At 39.0% G+C, this 27,226-nt stretch overlaps 1 protein-coding gene across 2 annotated transcripts in view; it reads right to left on the bottom strand.

Annotated features, from left to right (window-relative positions):
* Positions 1–6,683: 6,683 nt before the first annotated feature.
* Positions 6,684–27,226, bottom strand: part of VAPA (VAMP associated protein A) — a 43,850-nt gene continuing 23,307 nt past the window's right edge. Inside the window, exons 3-7 of one of the 2 annotated variants that reach the window (XM_062201354.1) lie at positions 24,678–24,781; positions 24,162–24,242; positions 17,168–17,299; positions 12,223–12,396; positions 6,684–9,934 (exon numbers count right to left, since the gene is read on the bottom strand). In XM_062201354.1, the coding sequence (XP_062057338.1) occupies positions 9,776–9,934; positions 12,223–12,396; positions 17,168–17,299; positions 24,162–24,242; positions 24,678–24,781 (650 nt within the window). In that variant the 3' untranslated portion in view covers positions 6,684–9,775. The remainder of the gene's footprint in view (positions 9,935–12,222; positions 12,397–17,167; positions 17,300–24,161; positions 24,243–24,677; positions 24,782–27,226) is intronic. The other variant, XM_062201355.1, reaches the window with a different exon arrangement.

Raw genomic sequence — 27,226 nt, forward strand, 5'->3', positions numbered from 1 at the left:
GGCCCTGCACCCCATGGGAGACCAGGAGAAGCACCTGGCTCCTGGCTTCGGATCAGCACGGTGCACCGGCCGCAGCAGCCATTGAGGGGTGAACCAACGGAAAAAGGAAGACCTTTCCCTCTGTCTCTCTCTCTCTCACTGTCCACTCTGCCTGTAAAAAAAAAAAAAAAGAAGAAGAAGAAGAAGAGGAGGAGGAGGAGGAGGAGGAGGAGGAGGAGGAGGAGGAGGAGGAAAACGAGGAGGAGGAGGAGGAGGAGGAGAGGAAGGAGAGGAAGGAGAGGAAGGAGAGGAAGGAGAGGAAGGAGAGGAAGAGGAAGAGGAAGAGGAAGAAGAAGAAGAAGAAGAAGAAGAAGAAGAAGAAGAAATGGTCTCTGGGGAGTGGGACACTGGAATTTTTCCTACTATGTACTTCTTGGTAATTTCCAAACATCTATAAATAGCCCTTCCTTATCTGCAGGGGATACATTCCCAGACTCCCAATGGGTGCCCGAAACCCCATACTTACAGGTGCTCCTTGACTTGCATTAAGGTCCTGAGAACCCCATTGTAAGCTGAAATTAACACACCTGCCCTAGTGAGCAGCTTAGCTCATCCTCGCCTACCCTAAGTGTGCTCACAACACGTACATCAGCCTGCAGTAGGGCCAAATCATCTAACAGAAAGCCTATTCCCTAAGCTAGGGTTGGACAGCTCATGCAGGGTTGAATGCTGTTACTGAACATGAACACCAGCATGGTTATACGGGCACATTTTCACATTCCTGTAAAGTTGAAAACTCCAAACCATCCTAAATCAGAGACCAACCATGCTGTCTCTTCCTGTGTGCCCTGTACTGTTGGCACACAGTACCACAGATACCTGTCCCTGCAGGTTTTATGCAACGGTCGCTTCCACACAAGCACTGCAATCCCTTGACAGCCTATCTGATAACACACACAGCTCACTGACCCACAGGTGGGCAGTGTCCACAGCACGGTTACACTGGACAAAGGGTGATTCAAATCCCAGGTGGGGTGTTGATGGCACAATGCAAGATTTCATCCCACTACTCAGTACGGTGCAAGATTTAAAACCTCTAAAGTTTCTGGAACATTCCATGTAATATTTTCAGACCTGAGTTAACCATGGGTAACCGAAACCTCAAAAAGTAAAACCACGGATAAGGAGAGACTCCTGTAATCAACTAGTGTCACCTTCATAGTCAGAAAAAAAAAAAAAAAAAAAAAAAGGAATCAAAACCCAAAATGTACATCTTGTTAACACCTAGGTGGCTTGCCTATGAGAATGTCTCAATCTTTAAAACCAATTCCAGCTCCCTGCAAATGCAGACCCTGAGAGGCAACAGGTGATGGCTCAAGTACTTGGGTCCCTGCCACCCATGTGGAAGGCCCAGGCTGATGGATTCAGCCTGACCCAGCCCCGGCTCTTGCAGGCATTTGAGATGGGACATTTCTCCGTTCTCAGTCTCTGCCTTTCAAATACATATTTTTTTCATTTTCCAGCTCCAACTCATCCATTACCATCAAATTGCTATTAAAGCTTAAATTTTTATGATATTCTGCTCCTATGCTTCAAGGACAAGGTAACATTTTTAAAATATCTCTTGCAGTCTTGTTAACCTCACAAGGTTACCCGAGTGTAAAATCAGAAGGCATCGCTGATAAGGAAGCTGTACTTTGAAGAGACTCCATAATTCATCCAAGGGCTCATGCATAGTTGAGAAGAGTTGAGATCCAACCTGTTTACCTGCCAAAACCCACGCTGTTCGTCCTGCTCCCTCAGCAGGTGCTCAATACCAAGCCTACAGTCATATAACCACTTTAAGGTTTTTTTTGTTTGTTTGTTTTTTGACAGGCAGAGTGGACAGTGAGAGAGACAGAGAGAAAGGTCTTCCTTTTTCCGTTGGTTCACCCCTCAATGGCCGCTGCGGCCAGCACACCGCGCTGATCCGAAGCCAGGAGCCAGGTGCTTCCTCCTGGTCTCCCATGTGGGTGCTGGGCCCAAGCACTTGGGCCATCCTCCACTGCCTTCCCGGGCCATAACAGAGAGCTGGCCTGGAAGAGGGGCAACCGGGATAGAACCCAGCGCCCCGACCTGGACTAGAACCCAGTGTGCCGGCGCTGTAGGCAGAGGATTAGCCTAGTGAGCCGCGGCGCCGGCCCATATAACCACTTTAGCTGTGGGACTGGTTAGACTTAAAAAGAAAATGTTAAGCCAAATAGCTATTGTCTGGCTATCACATAACTTTTAACCCAAATAATCACTCAGTTTTCCACCTCATTTGAACGTATGTGGTCATGACTAACATCTGTTGGGCAACGGCTTTGTGCCAAGCTCTGCCCTGAGCTGTTATCCTAGTTACAGACGAGGAAGCTGGGCTGCAGAGAAGTAAGCCACAGGCTGCAGCCAGCAAAGTGCCATTGCCAGAGTTATATACTGGAGTGGCAGCCCAGCTCCAGGCTCACTCCACTTTGACAGGCTTCCTTCTCAGGGGACCCACCCAGGCCTAAGATTTGAAACTATACGCAAAATGCCATTGCTGTAGCCAATGATCTTGTGGCCAGCAGAGAGAGAGAGAGAGAGAGATCCTAGGATGACCTACCACGAGATCCAGGAGAATTACAACGTCCAGTGTGCCAGAAGCATGGGGAGATGGCGTCTTCAACAGACCCTCTGTCAACATCATGCAGTTGGCAGCACTGGTTGGGTCACCAATAGGCTTTGGCAGCCATGGCAGGGCCTTTGGTAGGGGCTGGTGTCAAAACCTCAATTCCAGCATTGGCACCAACAGGAAACATTGCTACAAGGGGTCCAAAGCCGGTACAGCATAGGAGAAAGTGGTGTGTAACACAAGAACAAGGCAATTAAGGTGACAGCTTGACAATATTCTGAGTTAGCATTTTAGACATACACATACACTGCACACAGACTGAATACACACACGTGTAGTGACACAACAGAAACATGAACAAGAATGGCTAACATCCATTTCAGTCACGTTTGACAGAAAAGGCCAGAGAAGGGCTAAAAAGCTGCTTGTTTTATTTGATGATTTGTTCCTTAAGGAAAAGATCTAAAGTAAATATGGAAAAATACAATGTGGCCAAGTTGGAGTAAACTGCTCTGTGGGAACTGTCACCTAGCTTAGCTCCACACTCCGATGGGGTTGGAAAACACTAGCCAAAGGCCACAGCTCATCTACAAGCATCTGCAACGTACTTTTTGGAACTAGAAACCAAAGTAGGGGGTGGGTGTTTGGTCTAGTGGTTAAGATACCGCTTAGGACACCCGCATTCTTTACCACGGCGCCTGGGTTCAATGGCCTGCTCTGGCTCTTGATTCCAAGTTTCCTGCTAATGTAGACCTGGGAAGGCAGTGGGAATGGTTCAAGTGGTTAGTTTTCTACATCACCCACATGGGAGACCCGGACTGAACTCCTGGGCTCATATCCCGCTTCTCCACTCACCATCCCGGGAGCCACTGGAAGTATCTGGGGAGGCGGGGGGGGGGGGGGGGGGGGGGGGCTAGCTGATGGAAAGTCCACCTCATTCTCTCAATACAAAAAAGAAAATGTATCAGGTGGAAATAACTTACTTTAAAATTATTTGTGGATTCATCTCCTCAACCATGTGCATAGATTACAAAGCTTATTAAACACTGAAGGATAAGTGCCCCCTCTTATCACTCTGCAATGCAAACACTGTTACTGAACAAATTCCTAGCATCTTAAAGTTCACATTGAGAACCTCCAGTGTAGTCCAGCACATTTCTCCCCGAACATTTCACTTCACTGACCACCGACAACAATGCACATTAGCTCATTACAAATATTCTGCTGAAGGCATTTCTCTTTGCACAATGTGTCTTGAGAGGAAACCATTATTTCTGGAAACATGTATTAGGACCCACCCCCTGCTGAAGAACTCCACACGGTCCCAAGGCTGTGTGGCATTTCCCTTCAAGAGACAACTCATCTGATACATTAAACATAATCATCAATCTTTTAAAAGAAAATCTAAATTTTATTCCAATGAGTTCATAAAACTTGATGGCAAGATACACAGAAGTATCCAAATAACTTTGCAAATAATTTTTGATTCTCAAACATGTTGAAGTTGTGAGCTCTCAAGTGAAATAGCGCCCTAAATTTAATTCAAAGTTGCTCGATACACATTTATGTATTTACAGATTACATACATTAAGGATATACAAGTTGCATGACAACACCAAAGAAAGCAAACCCGCCCTCCCCAGTATTTAGTTTATACTGAAACCTTTTACATTAACTGCTAACCTCTACTTCTGGAATACAGCACTGTACCAACATCAGCAACACATACTGCTCTGGAAATACACAACACATTGCCATTACTTCTAATTTCAATCCACATTTTCTTAAAACTTATGTCATCAGTAACTTCTCCCTCTCCCAACCCACCGCAAGATATATCACTTGTCAGGACTTTAAGATTAGCCTATATAAACATCTTTTGTCCTTTGTAGAACTATATAGTATCAAGAATTCAGGCCATAAAGACAACTGAAAAACACCTGCTTTAAATAATGATTCCATCTTAGAGGTCTATACAGAAGAGATTAAGGTCACACTCTCATTTCCAGCCTTGAAGGCCACAGGAGCCGTTTCCATAAATCTTACAGGCCACCCTTTATGACCTGGGTAAGTCTATTTAGAAATGTTCCTATTTGTTGGATTTGGGGGCTGAGACTGTTGGTTTGTTTCCTCTCACTTTTGATACAAGGGGAGAAAAGCCTTTGCAAATTTAAGATGAAAATTCCCTACACAAAAACTTTTCAAATTATCAGTACGGTCTATATAGTAGAATCAAAGAAATCAAAAAATCACACTTAAGAGGTAATATTTGACTTGATGGATGACAAAAGACAACAGCACAGGCTCAGCACCAGACCATCTAGAGCCAACTGCTTTTTGTTATCTATGCATGTGCAAACCTGAGCAAGCTCAACCTCTAAACCTGTCCCCCTCCCCTCACACCCAGGAGAGGTACGCAAGCACCTATCTCACAAGATCCCCCTGAAGACTAAGTGTGTTGACACAAAACACCTGGCACACAGAGGTAAGCTCTTCACAAATCATGTCATACTTAGCAACAGCCTACACTCATGATTTAATAAATTCATGACAAATTTTGGGGGTGACTGATCACCCTGCATGTCTGCCAAACAGTAATTAAAACAGAAGTGCATACAATTTCTCAACTTTTTATTATTGTTGCACTTACAGCTCCTATGTATTCACAAGTGAAAAACCTTCACTGGCTGTCCTGGCACTATTAACTTTACAAAGGCAGCTTCTGCATTAAGCAATACCTAAAGGTGACTCCTCCAATTTACTTTAGAAGAAAAGTAAACAAAGAATTGTGAAGTTTCCCTGTACCGCGGGACAAAGTTTAAGTCTATTTCTTATCTGTCTTTGACATTTAAAGGGATAACAAGCAGTTTGACTGCAAATGAAAATGACTCTCCTTTTAAAAAGGCTACGCAACTGCTCCCCCCAGAACAACTAGGTTAGCACTTCTCCGGGTGCTGCTCAGGGATCAGTAATTTTAAGGTCATTCTGCATTAATGTACTGCCGTAGCTGATTCCCATTGCTAAAAACACAACTATTCAGTTCCTTGCACCCTTTTTTCAAGCTGAATGTTATAAACAGGAATAGCTGAAAAACAAGAACCTTTCTAAAGACATGTGCCCATAAGGCTATGCGTGATATATTAAATGTCCACAGCCTTAAGTGATTGTAAAAATGAAGCACTTTTGCACTTAAACATTTGGTTTTCAATAAACAATTAAGTGAAGAAAAAAATAAAACACTATTAGAATTGTTTAAACAGTTATAGGGAAATAAACCAAGTGGGAATAGTGGTTGATGCTGCTGTACAAAACTGATTTTATAAGCTGCCTAAAATACATTTCTGCAATCAGAAATGACAGAGGAAGATAAAACTTTTCTTTAGTCCCAAGTTTTCAATTCTGCAAATATTTCAATGAATATTTCAAAGTTAACTCAAATGGCATATTTATTGCTCAACTGAAGTTCAAGTGTTAGGCACACAGGATGGTGGGAATGAACAGGCTGAGGATACGTTCAAGCTGGCTGGCCGGTCTCCAGGTACCCCTTTCCCTGCACAGGACTTCCAGGAAGCAGGGCTGCTGCCAAGAGTGGACCACCAAACACACCCTCAAAGGGCAGCTGCCCCCGTTTCCTCTATACCAGCAAGTCTGTGCTGTCAGAACTCAGGTCCCCAGGGCCGCCGCCTGCAATGCCAACATACCACATGGACACCAGTTCGAGTCCCAGCCACTGCACTTCTGATGCAGCTCTCTGCTATGGCATGGGAAAGCAGTAGAAGATGGCCCAAGTCCTTGGGCCCCTGCACCCTTGGGGGAGACTCAAAAGCTTCTGGTTCCCGGCTTCAGATCAGCTCAGCTCTGGCCGTTGCAGCCAACTGGGGAGTGAACCAGCAGATGGAAGACCGACCTCTCTCTGTCTCTCCTCTGACTTTCAAATAAATAAATAAATCTTTAAAAAAAAAAAAAAAAAAAAACTGGTCCCAAAGCCCGGCTATCAGTGCCTACCAGACGCGACTTTCATTGCTATGGAAACAAATGTTGTTTAACTGTTGAAAGGAAAATGACACTTAACCACATTTTGAAACAGTTTATTTATTCACATAATTTCCTTTAAAAGTTAGGAAATAAAGATCACTTGTTGACCTGCTGCTTTTGTTTTCCCATACACTAAGCATTGATCTTTCCCTTACTCTCCTAAAGGTTGATTTCTTAAATCTGTGCATACACCAGAATCACTGAACAGTAACACACAAAAGCTCCAGGAAAATAATTCCTTGGATATATTCTGAAGTGGCAAGACGACATTTAGGGATACATACCCTGTAAGAACTGGTTTCTTTTTTTAACCTGTTAAAACTTGTTTTCAAAAGTGGTGCCTTTTCGAAGCATTGTAATCCCAAAGTATGCCCATACCAGATAATACCGATTTTAAAAGAACTCCTGAGCTAAGATACATGAAGGAGGAACTGAGAGAATATTTCTTTGACCAGAATTTCTGAAGTGATACAAGTTTTCCAATTTCTTTTAATGTTAACATACCACACACTCAGAACACATTTTTAAACGTGTTTCTTATAAATACAAGAACAGGCAAAGTTAAATCAGTTACAGAAAGACTGAAAGAACACAGTGCATTTAGCATCCCATGTGAACGTAAGGCCATGATCACTGGAAGGGAATTTCAGTATTAGTAACAGTGTATTCCCTCCTGCTTACATATGCCTGTAAGCAGGTGGACAAAGCAACAAGTTCTATGCATGGAAGGAATGAAGACAAACAATTTAATCTATATATAATCAACTACTACAGCTAGACTCTCTGAAACTGTAACTATTGGTAGTAAAATAATCTGATCACATTTCATACAATTGAAGTCTCTTATACAATCAGAGCATCTCTTGCTATGCAGAAGCCCACATACTTTATTTTCAAGATACTACCCAGACTACAACCTACTTCAAAACCAACCATTGTATAATGCATTTTATAAAATGCCTACCTAAAAATACATCGTATTTTGTAAGGTTTATTTATTATCAATATGGGAAGCATTGCTAGCCTAAACGCTAAAACCAAACATGTATGACACTATTTAACAGGAGCCTGCGATACAATCTAGTGACAGGGATTTTCACATATACTCATTAAATAGCATCTTATGTTCATTATTTCAGTCGTGTCAAATTAAGACAAATTTGTTTTTCTATAAAATTACCAGAGAAGACACTGAGCCAGCGTTGAAAGACCAGATTTCTAGTTCCAGTTCTGCTGCTGCCTATTTGTGAGAAAACAGGGAAGTTCTTGCGATGCTCTCGTAAGGTAAGGCCTCGGATTCCTCAATTACAGAACAAAGGGGCTGGACAGAATGAACTCTAAGGAGCATTCCAATAAAATGAGATTTTGCTGAATTTGTTAGATAGCTAACAAGCTTGATACTTAACACCAATAAAGTTGATTATATAGAAAGCTTTAAGCTAAATTACTGATTCTGCATTTATGGGGTGAAACAGAAAGAGGGTTTTTTCTGGCATGCTTTTCCAGTTTTAAGAGGGGAGGGTTTAGAGTGACAGCTGAGCACACCACAAGGGAAACACTACTCACAGTAGCATGCTAGTGACGGCTTGGCATGGCTTATGTTTGTTTTCAGTAGCTTTTACGCATAAGCAAGAGGTTTTTATAAGATACCATAGAATAATACAATACATGTGATCTGACAAATTCAAAACACATTTGAAAGGAAAAGACAACCAAAAACTCTTTCGAACACTTCACTTTTATAAAATGTGTACACACCTGGGCCTAACATACTTCACTGCACCACATCAAGTCTCAGAATCCAAATTCCCTTTCAGGTAGTGTGCCTCTAAATTTTACAGAACCAACACCTGTTTTCAATCATCAAAATTCACTTGAGTTAGACTGTACACAAATGATAAGTTAATGTTATTTTCTCTCGCTCCAAAATTTTCTATCCTAGGACAAAATAAATGACATCAGACTACGTGCAGGAAAGTATCAGACCCTCTAATGTGTATTTATACTGAAAGTATGTTTCACACGGTTAACAGATTTGTTAAGGATAAAGCCATTTGTCACAAAGGAAATTCCCAAGGCTTGCTCAGTAATTGCCAAAATGACAATGCCAAATTGGGCGGCAGAAAACACACCTAGTTTTAACTTTAATTGTGAGATATTATAAAGAATTACTAGAGAGAATAAGTCTTCCTTGAGAAGAGCATGATAAGGACGGAGTAAAGGTAAGGCAGTCCATGGCATACAGAGAACCTCACTACAAGTGCAGCACTTTCACTCTCCTGGCATTGCTTATCTCATTTTTTTACAAACTAATTATGATCTCCCAAAATATCAAACATAGCTTGAAACATCATCAACTGCTTTCCTTAAGAGAATGAGAACTTTTGATTACAAATACTGTAACATCCAAAAAAGAGTTTCAATGAAAGAGCAAAATTAGCATTATAAATTTCAAATTACCCTACACAGTGGACACCCTGACACCCTCCCCCTCAATGACACGACAGACACAAACAGGCTATCGAGCAAGAATCTGTTAACAGTTTTATTTTTTTTTTATGTTAAATACCATGGGACAGGATTGTAAGGATGAAAAAACTCAGTCAACAACTGCCTCACAAAGGATAAGAAAAATTCTGCCATGATATTAGCAAAGGTAAAGGAGAAAATTTACACTGTAAGAGGCACCATTTCCCCACAGAACACCTCTTGGCATTTCCTGAATGAGTGGGATTAGCAATCTAAATAAATCATATTTCAAGAGGTAACAGCAACAGATAAAATTTAAAGGGATTATTAAAATAACATTTACAAGACTCTGAACAATTCTTGAACTCTTATTAAAACCACAAAGAAAGAACAATTCTTTATTTATGAATTTCATAAAGGACTGAATGTGCAACTGACATCTGCTAGTGATGATCTGATAATATACAATTTGTCCAGTAGCCGAACAGTTTGTTTTTATTGTGTTTTCTAACCGTAAGAGATCATTAAAGGCAAAGCCTATTATGACGCTGTACACACAAAAAAATGGTCACCGCGGGCCATACTACCAATGAAATGGTAGGTAAACAAATCTTTTCTGGTCAAGAGAAAAAAAAGAAATAGCACTCGGCATGCTTCACTCTACAAGATGAATTTCCCTAGAAAGAATCCAATGAAAATGGCTGCGATTACAACAAGAAGTGAAGGGAGAGGACTGGTGACGTTATCTCTGAAGGATGCAGTTGAGGTGGAGCCAGGTTTATCCGAATGTGCTACCTTTCTGAGCCTTAATCCTTCATCCTAGGAAAAAAAAAGGAAACAGATTTTAAAACCAAATATGCACAGAAATGAGAGCTAAAAATCTTTACAAAGACCTATGGCTTTGGGGATGGAACACGGATCTGAGACGAAGGAAGCTCCTGGCTTCAGCCTAGCCCTACCCTGGCCACTGCAGCCATCTGGGAAGTGAACGGGCAGATGGAAGATCTGTCTCTCCCTCTCTGTAGTTCTTTCAGATAAATAAATCTTAAAAAAAAAAAAGTAGTACTACTGAGATATATCTATGAATGAAATATTAAAAGGGTCTGAACCCGATTCTATAAGCCAGTGTCTTCAAGGTTCTTTTGGTTTTTAAATAGCAGGATCTTCTTTCAAATAAAATCTCATGTAGAGTAGCACCATGTAAAGCAGGGATGCAGAATCTTCTTTACCAAGGATCATTTGGATATTTCTAACATCATTTGAAGGCCATACAAAATTATCAACTTATATTAGCTTGCTATAGATTTACTGAATTTCAAGTCCCACCTGCAGTTGCCTTGGCAGGGCCACAGCACAAGATTTTACAGGTTGGATACTCCCCATCCCTGATATAGAGTAGAGACCAGGAATAAAGTCTCAGTCCTCTACCTCCCCATTCTGTCTTCCTAGTTCCAGTCCTGTGCCATCCCAGTCTCCACTTCTCCCCTCCCTGCCAAGAGACAATCAGCAGCTTTTTATATAAACCTACTGAGCACCCTAAGGAACACATATTTCATAGAAGAGCAGAATGTGGAAGTCACTGTAGGCAAAAAACAAATAGCATCCTTAGTGTTCCCACTATCCAGACAAGTGCTAAGGCTTGACAGCCCTCAAGGAGGTACTATGGAGTATGAAGAGTCACAGAAACTCAAATCACAAATCCTTTAGAGTTCACACATCAACCCTAGATACAGTGCCTTTGAGTGCCGTTCCTATACACATTTAACAGAAAGAATCATCAAATGTAGATAAACTCCCAGAACTTCGCTTAAACAAGCTTTTTATCATCTACTTTGATATGAAAAGTTTCAAAGCCTAAAAAGCAATGTAAAGGTCTTCAGATCTTGAACCAAGTAATCACTTGTTAGAGACAAATGGTTCATAGACCCCATTCACATCAGTCCTCCTTCACCAGCCCATCCCTTTATCCACTCAAATACATGAAATGACTACTACATGCACGTGCTGTGAACGCAGACAATAAAACAGTCTGACCCCAAAGAAATCATTGTCCAATAAAGGGAGAAAGATCTCCAACAAATAAGAGCAGAAATGTAGCAAGCTGTTTAGGACAAACACAATGCCATGTTACTTGTTGCGGAGGGAGAAAACTAGACTGAAAGGGTGAAAACGGAGTGCCTTTGTGAATGCACATGTATGTGCTCTGTGGTTAGGGACAAGATTTCAGGGCCGTACAGTCAGAAGGAGGAGCTCCTGCTAATGTGAGAGTGAGAATACAGACTCTGTCAAGTAATTCAGCCCAACACTGCCCAACACAAATATAAGTCTCAAGTATGAGTTGCATACATCATTTTACATGTTCTAACTGCATATTGTAAAAAGTAAAAAATTAGGAGACCGGCGCTGTGGGCTGGGCCTCTGAATTTGGCACCAGCATGTGTCCCAGCTGCTCCTCTTCCAATCCAGCTCTCTGCCATGCCCTGGGAAGACAGTGGAGGATGCCCCAAGTGCTTGGGCCCCTGTGCCTACGTGGGAGACCAGATCGGAGTGAGTTCCTGGCTCCTGGCTTTGGATCGTCTCAGCTCCAGCCATTGTGGCCATTTGGGGAGTGCGTTGGCAGATAAAGACCCTTTTTTCTGTCTCTCTACCCTCAAATTTTAAAAAAGGTAAAAAATAGAGTATTTTATCAATACTTTCAAAATTTTTAAATATGTAACTATATTTTTAAAAAAGGTTTCCCCTCCTGGTTCTAAGTTTTCAACATCAGGGTGTATTTTACACTCACAGTACATCTCTGGCTGACATCTCCACGTGAGGGTGGCTACAGTGGAGGACAGGGAAGTCCTAGAGAGTTCCGCACGGCTGGGGTACAGAATGTCAAGAAGGGAAGAAGCAAAAGGGGACACAACAATGCTGAGGCCAGCCACAGGTTCCAGGGTGACAGCTGAGGAAAAGGACGGTGGGTCTTGAGAAGCCACGGTCAGACTGTTAAAAGGGGTAGAGTTAGCGATAAAAAGACCAGAGCAAAATGGCCTAGGTATTCCCATTTCCTTCACTTTCATTTCTATCAACTTATTTACAACTTATTTTCAATCAACAGGACTTACTCTCAGGTGTCGATTTTCTTCTGAAAGCTTCATCATTTCTCCCTGAAGTCTTTTACACTCTTCCATGAGTTTCCTTGTTTCGGTATCATTGAGGGAAACACTGTGCGGTTTTGGCATGGGTCCATCTTGTTTCGATGCATTCAGTGGGGCAGCTTTGCTAGGTTCCATGTCATTCTGTATTACAAAGATATTGGGAATTTTTAAACTAACCAAATTTCCATATAGATCTTAAGCAAATAAAAATGTACATTTCACATCCTTCTTTTCCAAAAATTCCTTAAAAGTTTTGACAATTTTCAATTTCATTAATAGTAATTTTAAGTACCACGTGTATGGTCATCTGTGAATAATTTTAAAAGGACTAAATCATTAGGTGTCAGCATTTGGATAGTCAAAATAAGCAGCCCACTCCCTCCTCTGCTCCCATAACTCTTGGCACTTACCTCCACCATAGCACTTATATCATAATTAAATATTTTTGAAGTTGCTTCCTCCAATACTTCAAAGGCTAGGAGGGTAAGAGCCATTTCTCTTTGTATTTACCCCTGAACCCAAGCACTTTGGCCAACAGTAGTTATTCAATGAAAGCATGCTGAATGACTGATGCCAACCAAAATCCAAATAATGAAGGTCATTTTCAGTGCTCTGATTCTGCAATTCAAATAAGGTTCTGGGGGTAGGGGAGTATATTGTAATCATTCCAGTGACATTAGGAACTAGCTAAGAAAAAACATTTCAAAGAAAACTGACTGCTATTAGTGGGAAAAAATAACTGGGAAGGTATAAACACAAATATATGACAAAAAAAGGGGGGGAGGGAAGGGTGTAAATAACCTATGATCTAAAACTCGAACATGATTCCTTCAAATTATTAGTAATAATTTGCTTTAATGTATGTGCTTAAATATGGAATACTACACTTCAGTAGTAGTTAATGTATTTTTAAAACCATGAGCTCCCAAACCTTAATTCTTACCAACTCTTAAGCACTTCAAACTAGAGGTAAGGGCCTGGAGACGAGTACCAAGGGCAGTTCCTAAATGGTCCCGAAGCCCAGGGTCTAAAGTGCCCCAATATCTGTCACGCTAGCATCACTTACAAATGCACTCTCTAACAGTACTAACAAGCCTTTTTCATTTACATTTTTACTTGTTAAACTTTTCTTAGATAGACATAAACCTGTTTTAGTCACATATAAACAAAGACATTTACAAAATTAACTTTTACGGTGTACCACAGCACTCATTTGCAAGATTTATCACAGGCTGTGGTTTATCACATCAACCACATCTCAGCAGTAAAATTTATAATACGTATAAAGAAACAGTTTGTTCAAGAGGCAAACTAGTATTTCTTATGAAGATGTGACTTAATCAGCACGCCTAAGTCAGTGTAGAAATGATTTATGTCATAATGAGGTTCTAACGTACAGCACTGTGTATGTCTGACTTGTCAGTGGATTTTCCCCTTTCAGGTTTCTCACGTAAGATTTTTTTACTGAAGCCTATATTTCACTTGTCCCCACACTTTTCTCTTGCTAGTGTTCTTGTTCTTAACTCTAATCTTCACCATGCCCATCAAATCCAACTTCACTATCAAAACTCTGGTTCAGATACATTTTCTTCTCTGCCAATATTCTTTCCTATTCTTTTTAAAGTGACTAAAATTCACTTTAAAATCATTTTCTCATGTGCTTATATTCTATCCTAGTACCAGCCCAATTTATCATAATGAAGGCAGCACACTGTCTTCCTCTGTAAAAGCAGCAACAATAGTCAACAACATGGCAAGTGAAGAACCTTGAACCTTCAGGCTTTTGCTAAGAAATGAGAAAAAATATTCTCTCACCAAAAAGCTAAGAAACTCAGAGTATATACATAAAGTCAACAGTAAAGAGAAAAAAATTAACTAAGAATCATCAAGGAATTCCTAACTGGATTCTTAGTGTTAAATAAACTCTTGAAATTTGAAAAAATTTTAAATTATGAGGGAAGGCAAAGAAATCACCCCCCATAATTTCATCAGTGCAGCATATTACTCACATTCCAATATTTTTTCATATGCATTTTTATAAAAATCAACACTTTTTACCTTGCGTTTCATTTATACACACATAATTATCATCTTAAATAACACAGTATGTCATTACACATTCTGTGGCTTACCAAAATAATTAATACCTTTCATTGTGGTTAAGCGTGTTAGAGGGGTCAGTGGTGTAGCACAGTGGGCTAAGCCACTGCCTGCAACACCAGCATATGAACGCTATCTCAAGCCCTCGCTGCTTCACTTCCAATCCAGCTAACTGCTTATGTGCCTGGGAAAGTAGCAGAAGTTCTTGGGCCCCTGACACCCACACAGGAGACCCAGATGAACCTCCTGGGGATCCTGGCTTTGGTCTGGTCCAGACGCAGCCATTGCAACCATTTGGGAAGTAAATCAGGAGATAAAAGATCTCTCTCTCTCTCTCTCTCTGTCTTTCAAATCAATATTTTTTAAGTTGTTTGTTAAAATGGTTGCTTCTCATTCTGTGGAGTTTTAAACAATACAACACTGAGTATCTTCTTATGATGGTAGAATTAAATTTTTCTTCGTTTACTGAAAACTTTGTTAATGATGTTGTACTGATTTTATAATTATAAGAAACAATGTCATAACCAATTTGTAGAGTATAAACACAAGACTGGAATGAAAAGGATATAGGGAAATGTAAACATACTTCAAAACTGAGTTATGGAACAAATTATACAGAATAGTTATATCATAGTATTATTTAGTCCCCCTACAAAACAGTCAACATACATAGCAGATGCAAAGAAATCTAATTTATTTATGCATATTTAAAGTATAAGCATATATAATCTAACTGAGTTGGAGGTTAAAGGGGGGGAAGGACGAGCTGAGACATTCACGTAGTGACAATCTGATGACCCTGATGAGAAACACTAGGCGGGTGTGACTTTAAGTATACACTTCCATTCAGAAGCTCCATTAATGAGGTTTGGCTCCAGGAAAACAGCTTGTTCCTTGAGAATTGCTTCAGACTGGTTCAGAAAGAAGAGATTGGTTGTTCTGAGAACCATGAAATGAGCAAACTAGAGGAATTGAGCATGCTGTGACTCTTAGTAAAAAGTGATGCATAGTAACACTGCATTAACATTATATTTAATACAACTTAGAATAAGCTCAAAGGTCAAGGTTGTGTATCAATTAAGACAACTTATCAATCTGTTGTATATTTTCCACTATTATTTAGCCTACCTGCAGTAGCCCTCTATATTTATGAGCTATACTTCTGCACTCCTTTTCAACAACCATCGTAACTTCAATTCTACTATTACAAATAATTCTACTGGAGGTAATTAGAAAAAGAGGGAGCTAGGGATTGGAAATAAAAGGGGAAAGGTAGAAGGCAGACAAGCTATTTTGCAGTGAAGGCTTGAGGAGAACAGGGCAGCTAAAGGACATAAACATGGGGCTACAGTCTTATGACTATTATAAGTAAGTGGTGACAACATCCATAAGGGGGTACACAAAGGCTAAAGCCAACAGATAACGGCATGAATTATCAGAGCCAGAACTAAGGTCTCAACCTGTGAATTAATATATGAGTAACAGGATAAGCTGAAACCTTTTTCTCTACTATAAACAAATTTACTGTTTCTCTGGGACCATGATTCCTAAAAGGAAGTAGTGGCAAAATTTAAAAAATTGGAGATTTCCCTATCAGTGGAGTGCCTGGGTTCAAGGCCTGATTTGCTTCCACTTCCAATTTTCTGCTAATACGCATTCTGAGAGGCAGCAGGTGATGCCTCAAGGAGTGGATGCCTTTTTCTACTCCTGTAGGATTCCTGGGTTGAGCTCCCAGTGCCTGGCTGCAACCTGGCCCAGGCCCAGCAGCAACCACTGCTGTCACCTGGGGAATGACCCAGAGATTGGGAGCCTGAAACTGCTCACTTGCTCGCTCGCTCGCTCTCTCTCTCTCTCTGCCCCTCGAATGAATTTACAAAGAAAAGTATTACACATTATGGAGTAATCTTGCAGTTAAGAGGCCCCAATGTCACACTGAATGCCTGGGTTAAGATTTCTGGCCCTAGCTTCCAGACAATGCATACACTGAGAGAGGAGATGGTTCAAATAACTGGGTTCCTAGCACCCACATAAGAATTCTAGACTGAGATCCTGGCTTGTGGCTCCAACCCCTGATCCAGTCCTCACCATTGTGGCTATTTGGGGGAGTAAACCAAATGGCAAAGTACAAGCAATCTGTTAAAACTGAGTTTCCTAAAGTTCCCAGTAAGAAAGAAATGGTAGAGAGAATCATATACTATACCCATCACACCACCAAAAAGTCATTGTTACCTACTAATGTGCTGTCACTTTACTTAAGTGGTAAGCAACAGACACACACACACACACACAAATAAATTATGTCCTAAGTAAGGTCTTTAGGGTTTCAACTATAAACTCCCCAACCCTGGGCACAGTAAATAACCAACAATGACAGTTTTGGGGAGGTTACTGTATTTGTATTTGGTAACAAAATACAAATGAGTATAATTTCATTACTTTTTTTTTATATAACCAACTCCTACCTTTTACTACTATATCTGTGCTATCTTATTCACAAGCTATAAACTCACTTTTTTGAATATTCTCTCCACATCTCAGTCACAGGAAAAACTACACCAACTTCATAATGTTCACAATAACATTTGTCCTGCTCATTACTGTGACTTTATTAAGTGCTTTTTTTTAAATAAAATCGCTTGTGTGCATTATTTAAGTACTTTGTGATGTTGCTGTAATTTTAAACATAGTTAAAAACTTCAATTCCACCTACTTCATATAACACACTCACAATACCATCATCTGCTAGTTATCTACATTAACTTAACCAGTAATACTAGCAGACTCCCAAGTCTGTTAACTCCCTAAAACAAACCTTCTGCTTCTCTTGTTTGAACATATGTCCCCTGGGGTCATTCTTCGTGTGATAACTGGCAGCTGTTGCAACTGTGTTGTTGATGCTGCTCATTGAAGTGACAGTCGGAGCAATCCCTGGTGGAGTTATACCCTGAGAGGCCATGGGAAACATATTCTCAGATTCGCACCAAACTCTGATTTCTCCTGCACGATACTGGAATTGACTTGACACAGAAAGCATTAGCCTCTAAAACATTCAAATTGTACTCTATGAAAATGTATTATACACAGAAAACAGTATTAATAGCTATGTTAAAGCAAAAAGTAAAAAAACTCTGAACTAGCTTTTTATATTATTTCCCAAAATAAAATTAGCTTTGACCTACTTGCATTACATTCAATTACTTAGTGTACAAACTTTATTAAATTTATGCTAGCTTTACAATGTCCTCAAATGAATATATTCTAAATCTAACTTTGACTTTCTTTTCCTAATACCTGTTTTTTTTGTTTGTTTGTTTTTGTTTTTTTTTTTACTAATTAATACTTGAAAAACAAGCACTCTCATGCTTTCTTAACTTTGGTAATATTCAACCTAAATATTTTTTCCTCTGACACTCAAATACATAATGATTCATAAATTTCTTTGGTATTTAGAAACTCCCCCACCACACGTGCATACATACATCCTAGGGTCAATGAACTGCGAACATTACGAACTCCACAGTTGTCTTCCTAACTCTTGAATGCCTTCATACAAAACTGCTGGAAGAGATTGTGAATACTTACTGCTATTCAATATGTTCTTTATCTCAACATTTTGTTTAACCACAAAATGTCTTTTTACACAAGATCTGAAATTCCTGTTTTTACAGTCTTTCAGTATTCAATGAAACACATAGTACTTTTTTAATAAAATATATAATCATCAGGGGGCCGGGCCGTGGTTCACTTGGTTAATCCTCTGCCTGCAGCACTGGCATCCCATATGGGTGCCGGGTTCTAGTCCCGGTTGCTCCTCTTCCAGTCCAGCTCTCTGCAGTGGAGGATGGCCCAAGTGCTTGGGCCCCTGCACCCGCGTGGGAGACCAGGAAGAAGCTCCTGGCTCCTGGCTTCGGACTGGCGCAGCGCCGGCCGCCATGGCCATTTGGGGAGTGAACCAACGGCGGAAAGACCTTTCTCTCTGTCTCTCTCTCTCTCTCATTGTCTATAACTCTACCTGTCAAATAAATAAAAATATATATATGTATATATAATCATCAGATATTATGCAGAGGAAATGCAACACATTTAAGAAATTCAAAAAATGAGTCAAGCCCTCAAAAATGCTTTTAAACTGAATAGGTTTTAAAGCTTCACTTAAAAACAGCTACATTCAACTCTAATAAAACTAGCATCACTAGTTGGACATTCATTAAGTGTCTCATAATACAGAGCTGATAACTAGTAGAGAGCGCTGGTAATTCAGAGAACCTCATTTTATAAACCATCAACACTTCAGCATCATCTGCCTCCATCTCAGCAATGCAGGGAGCCCACTGACCGGCTCTCAGCATAAGCCCAACTCAGTTAAGTCACTGAACTACATCCAGTCACACATGCGTTGTTCCTTAGAACATGGCCATACAGCTTAGTGTATCTAAGGATAGTACTGGTGTATTCCTATTACTTAGGAAAAATTATTAACGGTACTTCTTTTATTCTCTGAGTTTCCTTGGTCACCCTATGTATGATCCAAACCTGAGGGTAAGTTCCAAAAAGAACACACTCTAATGGTGATTCAAATAAATTAGAACTGTTTTGCCTGTAAACTAAAAATAAAAACATACACATATTCGTTTTCTACTGTTTTGGAATGTGTCAATATCCTAGAACTAAAAACATACCTAATGAGATCAAAATCAAGGAAGTAGGGTATACTTCCACGAGGTATCTACTATAAATATCAAATTTTTCTACACTGACCATACATTCTGATGACTGATTCTTTAAAGTAAATGTAACCCAAAAAATGCTGATTATGAGACACGGTATGTTAATTAGCTTAACTGTGGTAACCATCTCACAATATATACATATATGGAAATAAACATACAGTAAGGTAAATATGTAAGAGACTAATAACAGAATACAGATATCTCCATTGCTCTAAACACTTAAAGAAGGCTGAATACAAATACATACTCCATCCAGAATTATATTAAACTGTAAGATGTCACCAGCAACTTAAAAACTAAATTTTTCTTAAGCTAACATACTTTTCTGTAACATGTAATTAGTATATTAAAAAGGAATATAGTATCAAAAGACTTCAAAGAGTTTGTTATATAAAAATCTAGCTATAACTAGAAAATATATTTTGTATTCTACTTTTAAAAATAACATTACCAATAGTTATCATATTGTCATTACTCTGGCACATTTGGAAATTTTTTTAGAGAGTGTCATCTTCAATCAAATTATTTAAGTCAGGATTTAGCTTCATATAGCATTTTATCAACTTATCTAAAGTAAACTAACTATATCTAGTATCACACTACCCAATGATGCCCTAATTTCCAAATAGACAAATTTTAAACCAAAGCTAAGATACACATACAGAATGGGGATGTTAAGTCACTACCAATGGATGCTAGAAAGCAAACACTATGTCAAAGACAGTATGATTTTTAGGCAATTTAACTACTTTACCCATAGACAAAAGTGCAATGGAAATGGCCAAAAATACAGTTATATCAACAGATATATTGATATATATAATAAAATAGATATCTTGTATGTGTTTTTATATAAACATTTTCTTGTAAGTTCTGTACTATCATGCAAACTTCAGATTTGGTGTTTTAAAAAGTTTCCTATTTTCTATAGATGATGATATGCAACATAAAACAGAAGACTTCAAAGTTGGTCACAGAATCACTAACAACCCAGATGGAACTGAATCAGTGCCAGGTTATACCAAATTCAAAGACATTTCTCAGAAATGAACATTTCTTACAGAATCCACAGGTTCATAAGCACCACAAGAAGGAGTTTAAGCAGGGTATTATTTTCAAAATACTTTTCGGGGGTCTAAATAGTCCATGAGTTAATTATGTTACATTAAATAAAAAAGAGATGCTGGGTTAAATATATTTCTTTACTATAGGTCTTCTCAGAGCCCTTAATACAGAAATAACTAGCATGATCCCTTTGGGGAGAACAGAATTTGCAGGGTTTTTTCCAAATTCATTTGACCATAGAACTCTCCCAACCTAGTTCACTTCTGAAAATACCTTATAAAAATACAGCTGTGTTTTTCCCCTCCTTTTTTTTTTTCCTAAAAAACATATTAATCATGTGAAGTCACCACTACTATGTTTATAGCATATAATTTTTATAAATTTGAAACAGTGACAAGTTGAAATCTTAGTCTTTTTTATATATAAAACTTGAAATGTCTGTTCCAAATACTTAATAATCTATCAAAAATGCTAATGCAAAGCAAGTGAACCATGAGATCATAACTCATATTTATGGTACTTCAGCTGGTTCATTGAAACACCTCCCATTCTCCTGAAGATCACTATTAGCTTTTGAACATCCCAAATTATCCAAGATGTTCAACAATGTACCCAGCCATAAAATGTATTCATTACCACAAGCCATAAAATGATCAACATCATTCTATGTGCTACTCACATGATCCTACCATTAAAATTTCACATTTAAAGAAGTGCTTTCAAATGACAAATGGGTCCCCCTTTCGAATCTTGGCCAAAAGAATGGTTTGATAACAATTCTGACAACATTAAAAAATCAACCTCACCACAGTGCCCAGATTGTGGCCTTGAGATATCATCTTCCTGAGGGAAAGCCCAGAGCTTCTCCAAGAAATGGCTGTGACTCCAGGTCCAAGTTTTGACATCAAAAAAGTTCCCAAAGGCTACCAGATCAAAAGGACTCAAGAACCAATTTAAAGACCAGCCAATCTGAGCAGCAATAATGATAATAAACTAGGAGTGACAGAGTATCACCATTATATAATGAATAGACCTAGGTCATATTTTCTCAATCTCAACTTTACTGATATTTTAAGCTGGCTTCTTTGTCGTGAAGGCTGCTATCCTATGCTTTGGAAGAAGGTGAGTGGCATCTGTGGCCTCCACCCACCATATATACACTAGAAAGTACTGACAACCAAAAATGTCTCCAGACACTGCCCTTGGGAGGCAAAGATTTTGCTCCTGGACAAAAAACACTCATCTACACAGTGAACTGGCTGCTCACTTCAGAAGAAAACAGACATCACATGCTTCCTTGGGAGGACACCGCCTACAAAACAGTCTTAGCCTGCCCATCTCCACTTCCAGGAAAAACCAATCTAAATGTAATCGAGCTTCTATATCCTACTTCCAATTATAGCAAATACCAAGGACAGAAAAGAAGTGAAACCACACTGATATAACAAGTAAAAGTCTGTGGGAAAACCTATAAGTGAATCAAGTTATTTCGAACCTATAAATTCAAGAGATTTAAGAAACCTATCACCCATAGCCATATTTGGATTTTATTTTCATCTCAATTCAAACAAACTGCAAAAAAAAAAAAAAAAAAACTTTTTTGATGACATTTGCTAGGCAAGTTTGAATGCTGCCTGGACAGTCTGATACTAATGATATGTCAGATTTTTAAGGGTGTATTAATGGTACTATCATTAAAAACTCCTTTATCCCCTCTTTTAAAAGTCCTTTGAGAAGACCAAGTGTTTAGCCTGGAAGTTAAGATGCCAAGATGCCTGCATCCCACACTCAAGTGCCTGGGTTCAATTCTCAGCTCCTGCTCCTGATTCCAACTTCCCACCAATGCAGACCCTGGAGGCAGCACTGACGACTCCTGCCACCCAATGGGAGATCTACACTGCAAAGTTCCTGGCTCCAGACTCAGCCCCAGTCATTTCAGGGACTTAGGGAGTGAGCCAGGAGACGGGAGTACTCTCTTGGTTGCTGTCTCTCAAATGAATTTAAAAGTTGGAAGATATACACTAAAATATGAGAGTGTTTCAAAATTAGTGGGAAATGGAATTAAAAGATAAGGTTATTCTAATGTGCAAATTTTTGAAATCCAGGCATAGTTTCTCCGTAATATTCCTTTTCCATCAATTTTTGAAATGCTCTCATAATTACTGATGAAATTACATAATTTCTGGGGTTTTTCTTAAAACAGTAAGTGAGATGGGAAGTAGTGGGTCCTAATGAAGTTAAGATTAACCACAAACTGGTGATCATTAAGGTTGGTCACAGGTCCACACTACTCTTGCTTACTTTTCTAAGTGTTTCCAGCTACCTACTTTTTAAAATTAAAATAATCTTCGGAAGATATTCTCTACAATTTTATATACCTCATATTCAAGTGGTTTGATCAGTGCAATACATACTGCTCATTAAAGCTCAGAGTAAGATATTCTCTGGAGAACTTCTAAGCTACTGAACAGTCTTTGAGTTACTAATAATATTTGCTCTGAAAAGGTTCCAGGCCCAAACTACTACTGGTCATACACCACAGTGGGACACTCTGGAACTCCATTCAGTAATTTTTCAAGCACTAATGCAGATCCCAAACCACTTTCTTGGTTAACTATGAATTACATCTGTATGTAGATGCATATACTTTCCTCCATGAGGCAGTAAATGGCTGGTGTCCACTTCACAGAGCTATCATTTTCATCAACAACTTCTGGTTTCGAAAGCAATGAGAGTTACTCTTAATTAGCAGTATCAAACACCTGGGTTCCAGTCCTTTCAGACTAAAATCTCAAGTTGTCTGCTATTTAGAACATTATAAAAGACCTTATGAAAGATCTAACTACATTTATCAAATCATGGTTAAAAGGAAAAAAAAAAAAAAAAGATAAACAATTCTAAGGAAGAAAACAGCCAGACAATGTCTTAAGTTTCCCTGGTTCCAGTAAGAAGAGTTATACAAGATATTGGTTTCCTTGCAATCGAGGAAAAAGAAAATTCCAAATGTGAAGCATTAAGCATGCCACATTTTCTGCTTTTGGAAAGTGCCTCAAAATGTATTTTAAAGGGCATCTTAAAAATTCAATAAACAATTTGACCAGCAACTAACACCCAACGCTATCAGGGACTTTTTCAATTCAGTGTACACAATACACTAACTAGGCCTGTATATTTACCTGTATATTTTCTTTTCAATAGCTCAAATGACTGCCAGATCAAGGCAAGAGTCATGTCAGATTATAACCAAACTCTGTCTAGTAATTCTACTTGTCCACATTATAGTGTACATTAAAGCACTGCCCTCTCCTCAAAAAAAAAAAAAAAAAAAAAAAAATCCTACCTTTCTAAGTCCCTCCCACAAACCACAGACATGATTTATAAAAACAAATTTACAACGCAGAGAGGAACAGGAAACGTAACCACAACCAACTCCATATGTTCATAGCCTACTGGCTAATTTTTTTTTTTTTTATCTACACACATATATCCCTCAGTTCCCCAAATGGTACTCACTCACATTCATTCACACTAACCAATAAGAAACAAAAACTATTCATTAAAGCATAAAATAAGGTACATTTTTACCTTAAACAATAAAGTAAGCAAAATACCTTGGAATATCTTAACATGGAAAATAAACTGCTTGTCCATTTAATCTTTTATCCCCCAAACTGCTGCTGGTACATAGCTGCCAAGAAGCAGTTTATAACTGTTTTTTAAATATATTTACGTATCCAAGCGTCAGTTTCATTCTAAAAAAGAATTTGAAGTGATTTAGTGGCAAAAATTTGGTAGAAATAAATGTTTCTTCCCCATCATACAGCTTGTACCTAAAAGTGACATTTTTCTTCTTGGACAAACACAATGCAAAGAAAAAAAGAATAAAGTTTTTAAAAACTCAAGTAAGCACTGAGTCTTATTGAGTACCTGAAAGGCCAAAAATAGAAGCAAACTCAATCAAAGTAACAGACAGCTCAACAACTGCCAATTTTCTTACATTTTTCTACTTACCAATTTATCATTTTCATTGGGCATTTCAAATACACATCTCAATTTAGAATCCATTAATTCATCAGGTTTTGCCTCTTTCCACTAAAATAAAAGCAAACATTAAACACAGAGGTAAGTTTCACCTCAAGGGACAACTAAAGGATGAGCAGAGCTGCTCGAAAGCACCTGTGAGAGCCTGCAGCTCCGGGGGACTGCACTGCTGTCCTCTGTAGTTATCACCTTGTCACTGACCTTCGCTAAGGTCACAGAACCTTTACAGAACCCAAGGTCTACTACCACCACCCAGTGAAATCACACTAATATCACTGACGGTGACATCACTTTCTTCTTAACAATAGTATGGCTAATTTCCACAAAATACTACTTCAAAAGTCATTCCTGAAATTCAGGATCATCTGTAATGAACAGACTAACAATGTTTAAATTTTTAAAATTAGTTTTCTCCATTGCGAACTAAACAAAACGTTTAAATAGCATTCCCCAAAATAAATTCTGCTCAACTTCCTGCATACTTACCACAGCTTCCATATCTGAAGTGTTTGGTGGAGCAAAAATGGTCTGTACCATAAACTTGTGTTTACTCTTTTCATTTGGATCATAGTCAAAGGGCTGTAGCATTACTAAAAAAGAAGAAAGGACACATTACATTGCCTTCTATGTGTTAGTTTACCATTTCTATTACCTCATTAATTAACACTCAAGCTTAAAAGAAAAATAGGAAGCATTCAAGAAATCAAAAATTAGGATACTTACACTGAGGATCCAGAATCAACTCCATGGCTCCCAATTATTTTACAACTGTCTACCTTTCTGATTTGCTATTAAGTCTTTAACAACCCACAAAATAACAAATGGCTATTAAAAAATATATGAATCTATGACTACTAAAATTAATTTGTAAAAATTTTCAAAGTTTTGCCAGCATTAATTATTATAATGTCTGTAAGCTCACATTAAAATTTAGTGTAGGGGCCAGTGCTGTGGTATATAGTTGGTAAAGCTACCACCTGCAGTGCCAATATCTCATATGGGTGCCTGTTTGAGTCCCGGCTACTCTACTTCCAAGCCAACTCTCTGCTATGGCCTGGGAAAGTAGTAGAAAATGGCCCAAGTGCTTGGGCCTCTGCACCCTTGTGGGAGAACTGGAAGAAACCCCTGGCTCCTGGCTTCAGAATGGCACAGCTCCAGCCACTGTAGCCATCTAGGGAGTGAACCAGTGGATGGAAGACCTCTCTCTCTGCTTTCCAAATAAATAATTAAATCTTTAAAAAAAGAATGTAGTATAGAACACTGGGAGCAGGTCTCGTGCTGCAGCAAGGTAGCACGTGGTTTAGGAACACCTGCATCTGACAGAGTGCCTGAGTTTGAGTCCTATCTATTCTGCTTCAAGTCCAGCTTCCTACTAGTGTGCCTGAGAGGCAACAGCTGACAATGCAAGTTCCAGGCCCCTGCCATCTACATGAGAGACCTGGCTGGAGCGCCTGGCTACAACAGCAAGGCCTAGCCCTAGCTGTTTCAGCCATTTTGGGAAAGTGAACTAACAGTCGGAATATCCTTCCTTTCTCTGTCTCTCCTCTCTTGGTCATTCTGCCTAAAGAAACGAAGGAAGGAAAATATTTTTTAAAAACCCTATAAACTGTTATTATTTATTAAAATAGTCATAATATAAACAGGCTTCATTTTAGTATTTGGTGGTAATTTTTAAATTAGACAACTGGGATATTTAAAGGAGAACTCATTAACTTAAACTTACTACTGTAAATTAATTATTAAATAATTTTTCTAAAATAGACTCCTTTTTTAAAGATTTTCTTTATTTATTTGAGGTAAAATTACAGACAGAAAGAGGGACAAAGAGAAAGGTCTTCCATCTGTTGGTTCACTCCCCAGATGGTTGCAAGGGCCAGAGCTGAGCTAATCCAAAGCCAAGAGCTTCTTCTGGGTCTCCCACGCAGGTGCAGGGGTCCAAGCACTTGGGCCATCTTCCATTGCTTTCCCAGGCCACAGCAGAGAGCTGGATGGGAAGAGGAACAGCCAGGATATGAACTGGCATCCATATGAGATGCCAGCACCGCAGATAGAGGTTTAGCCTTCTACACTACAGCACTGACCCCCTAAGTTAGACTTTTAAATAAACACCTACCCAAGAAGAGTTTATCAATGTTTAAATATGATTCTAAGAAAATGAAGTATACAAAGAAATCAAGTAGCCTCTTGATACCTAGAATGTATTCTGAGAAGCCCAATACAACAAATTTTTTCTAAAGTATTTGATTTTCAGTAGACTAGGAGTTTGTGTAAGGCCCCATGTGGTATAAGTCATATAAATTTAAGTAATATAAATCCCATTTAAGACACTATAAACAATGAATCAACAATTATACAAAATATACATATGGTACTGCAAAAATTACTTCCAATGTAATATTAACATTATTTCTAACATCTATGTCAGCAATTTTATAAATGCAAGACATATCAAACATTTAAGAAAATCTTGGGGCGGGCATTGTGGCACAGCAGGTCAAGCCACCACTTGGAATGCTAGCATTCCATATGAGCACCAGTTCATGTCCTGGCCACTCCACTTCCAATCCAGCTCTCTACTAATGCACCTGGGAAAGCAGCGGAGGATGGTCCAAGTCTTTGAACCCATGCAAGCACATGGGAGACCCAGATGAAGCTCCTAGCTCCTGGCTTCAGCCAGACCTTTCACTAGCTGCTGTGGACATCTGAGGAGTGAACCAGCTGAAGGAAGATGTCTCCTCTCTCTGTTAACTCTTGACTTCAAATAAATAAATCTTTAAAAAAAAATTTCAAAAGACCAAATAATACAAAGAATAAATGTCATACAATATAGATAAAATAAAATTAAAGAGACCCAAAAGTAGCTCCTGGCTCCTGGCTCTGGATTGGCCCAGCTCTGGCCTAAAGCAGCCATTTGGGGAAAGAATCGGTGGATGGAAGACTTTTCTCTCTCTGCCTCTGCCTCTCTCTAACTTTGCCTTTCAAAAAAATAAATAAATAAATCTTTATAAAAATAATAAAATAGAATTCCATTAACA

The sequence above is a fragment of the Lepus europaeus genome, chromosome 9 (genome assembly GCF_033115175.1).
Source record: "Lepus europaeus isolate LE1 chromosome 9, mLepTim1.pri, whole genome shotgun sequence".
In the NCBI taxonomy this organism is placed as follows: Eukaryota; Metazoa; Chordata; class Mammalia; order Lagomorpha; family Leporidae; genus Lepus; species Lepus europaeus.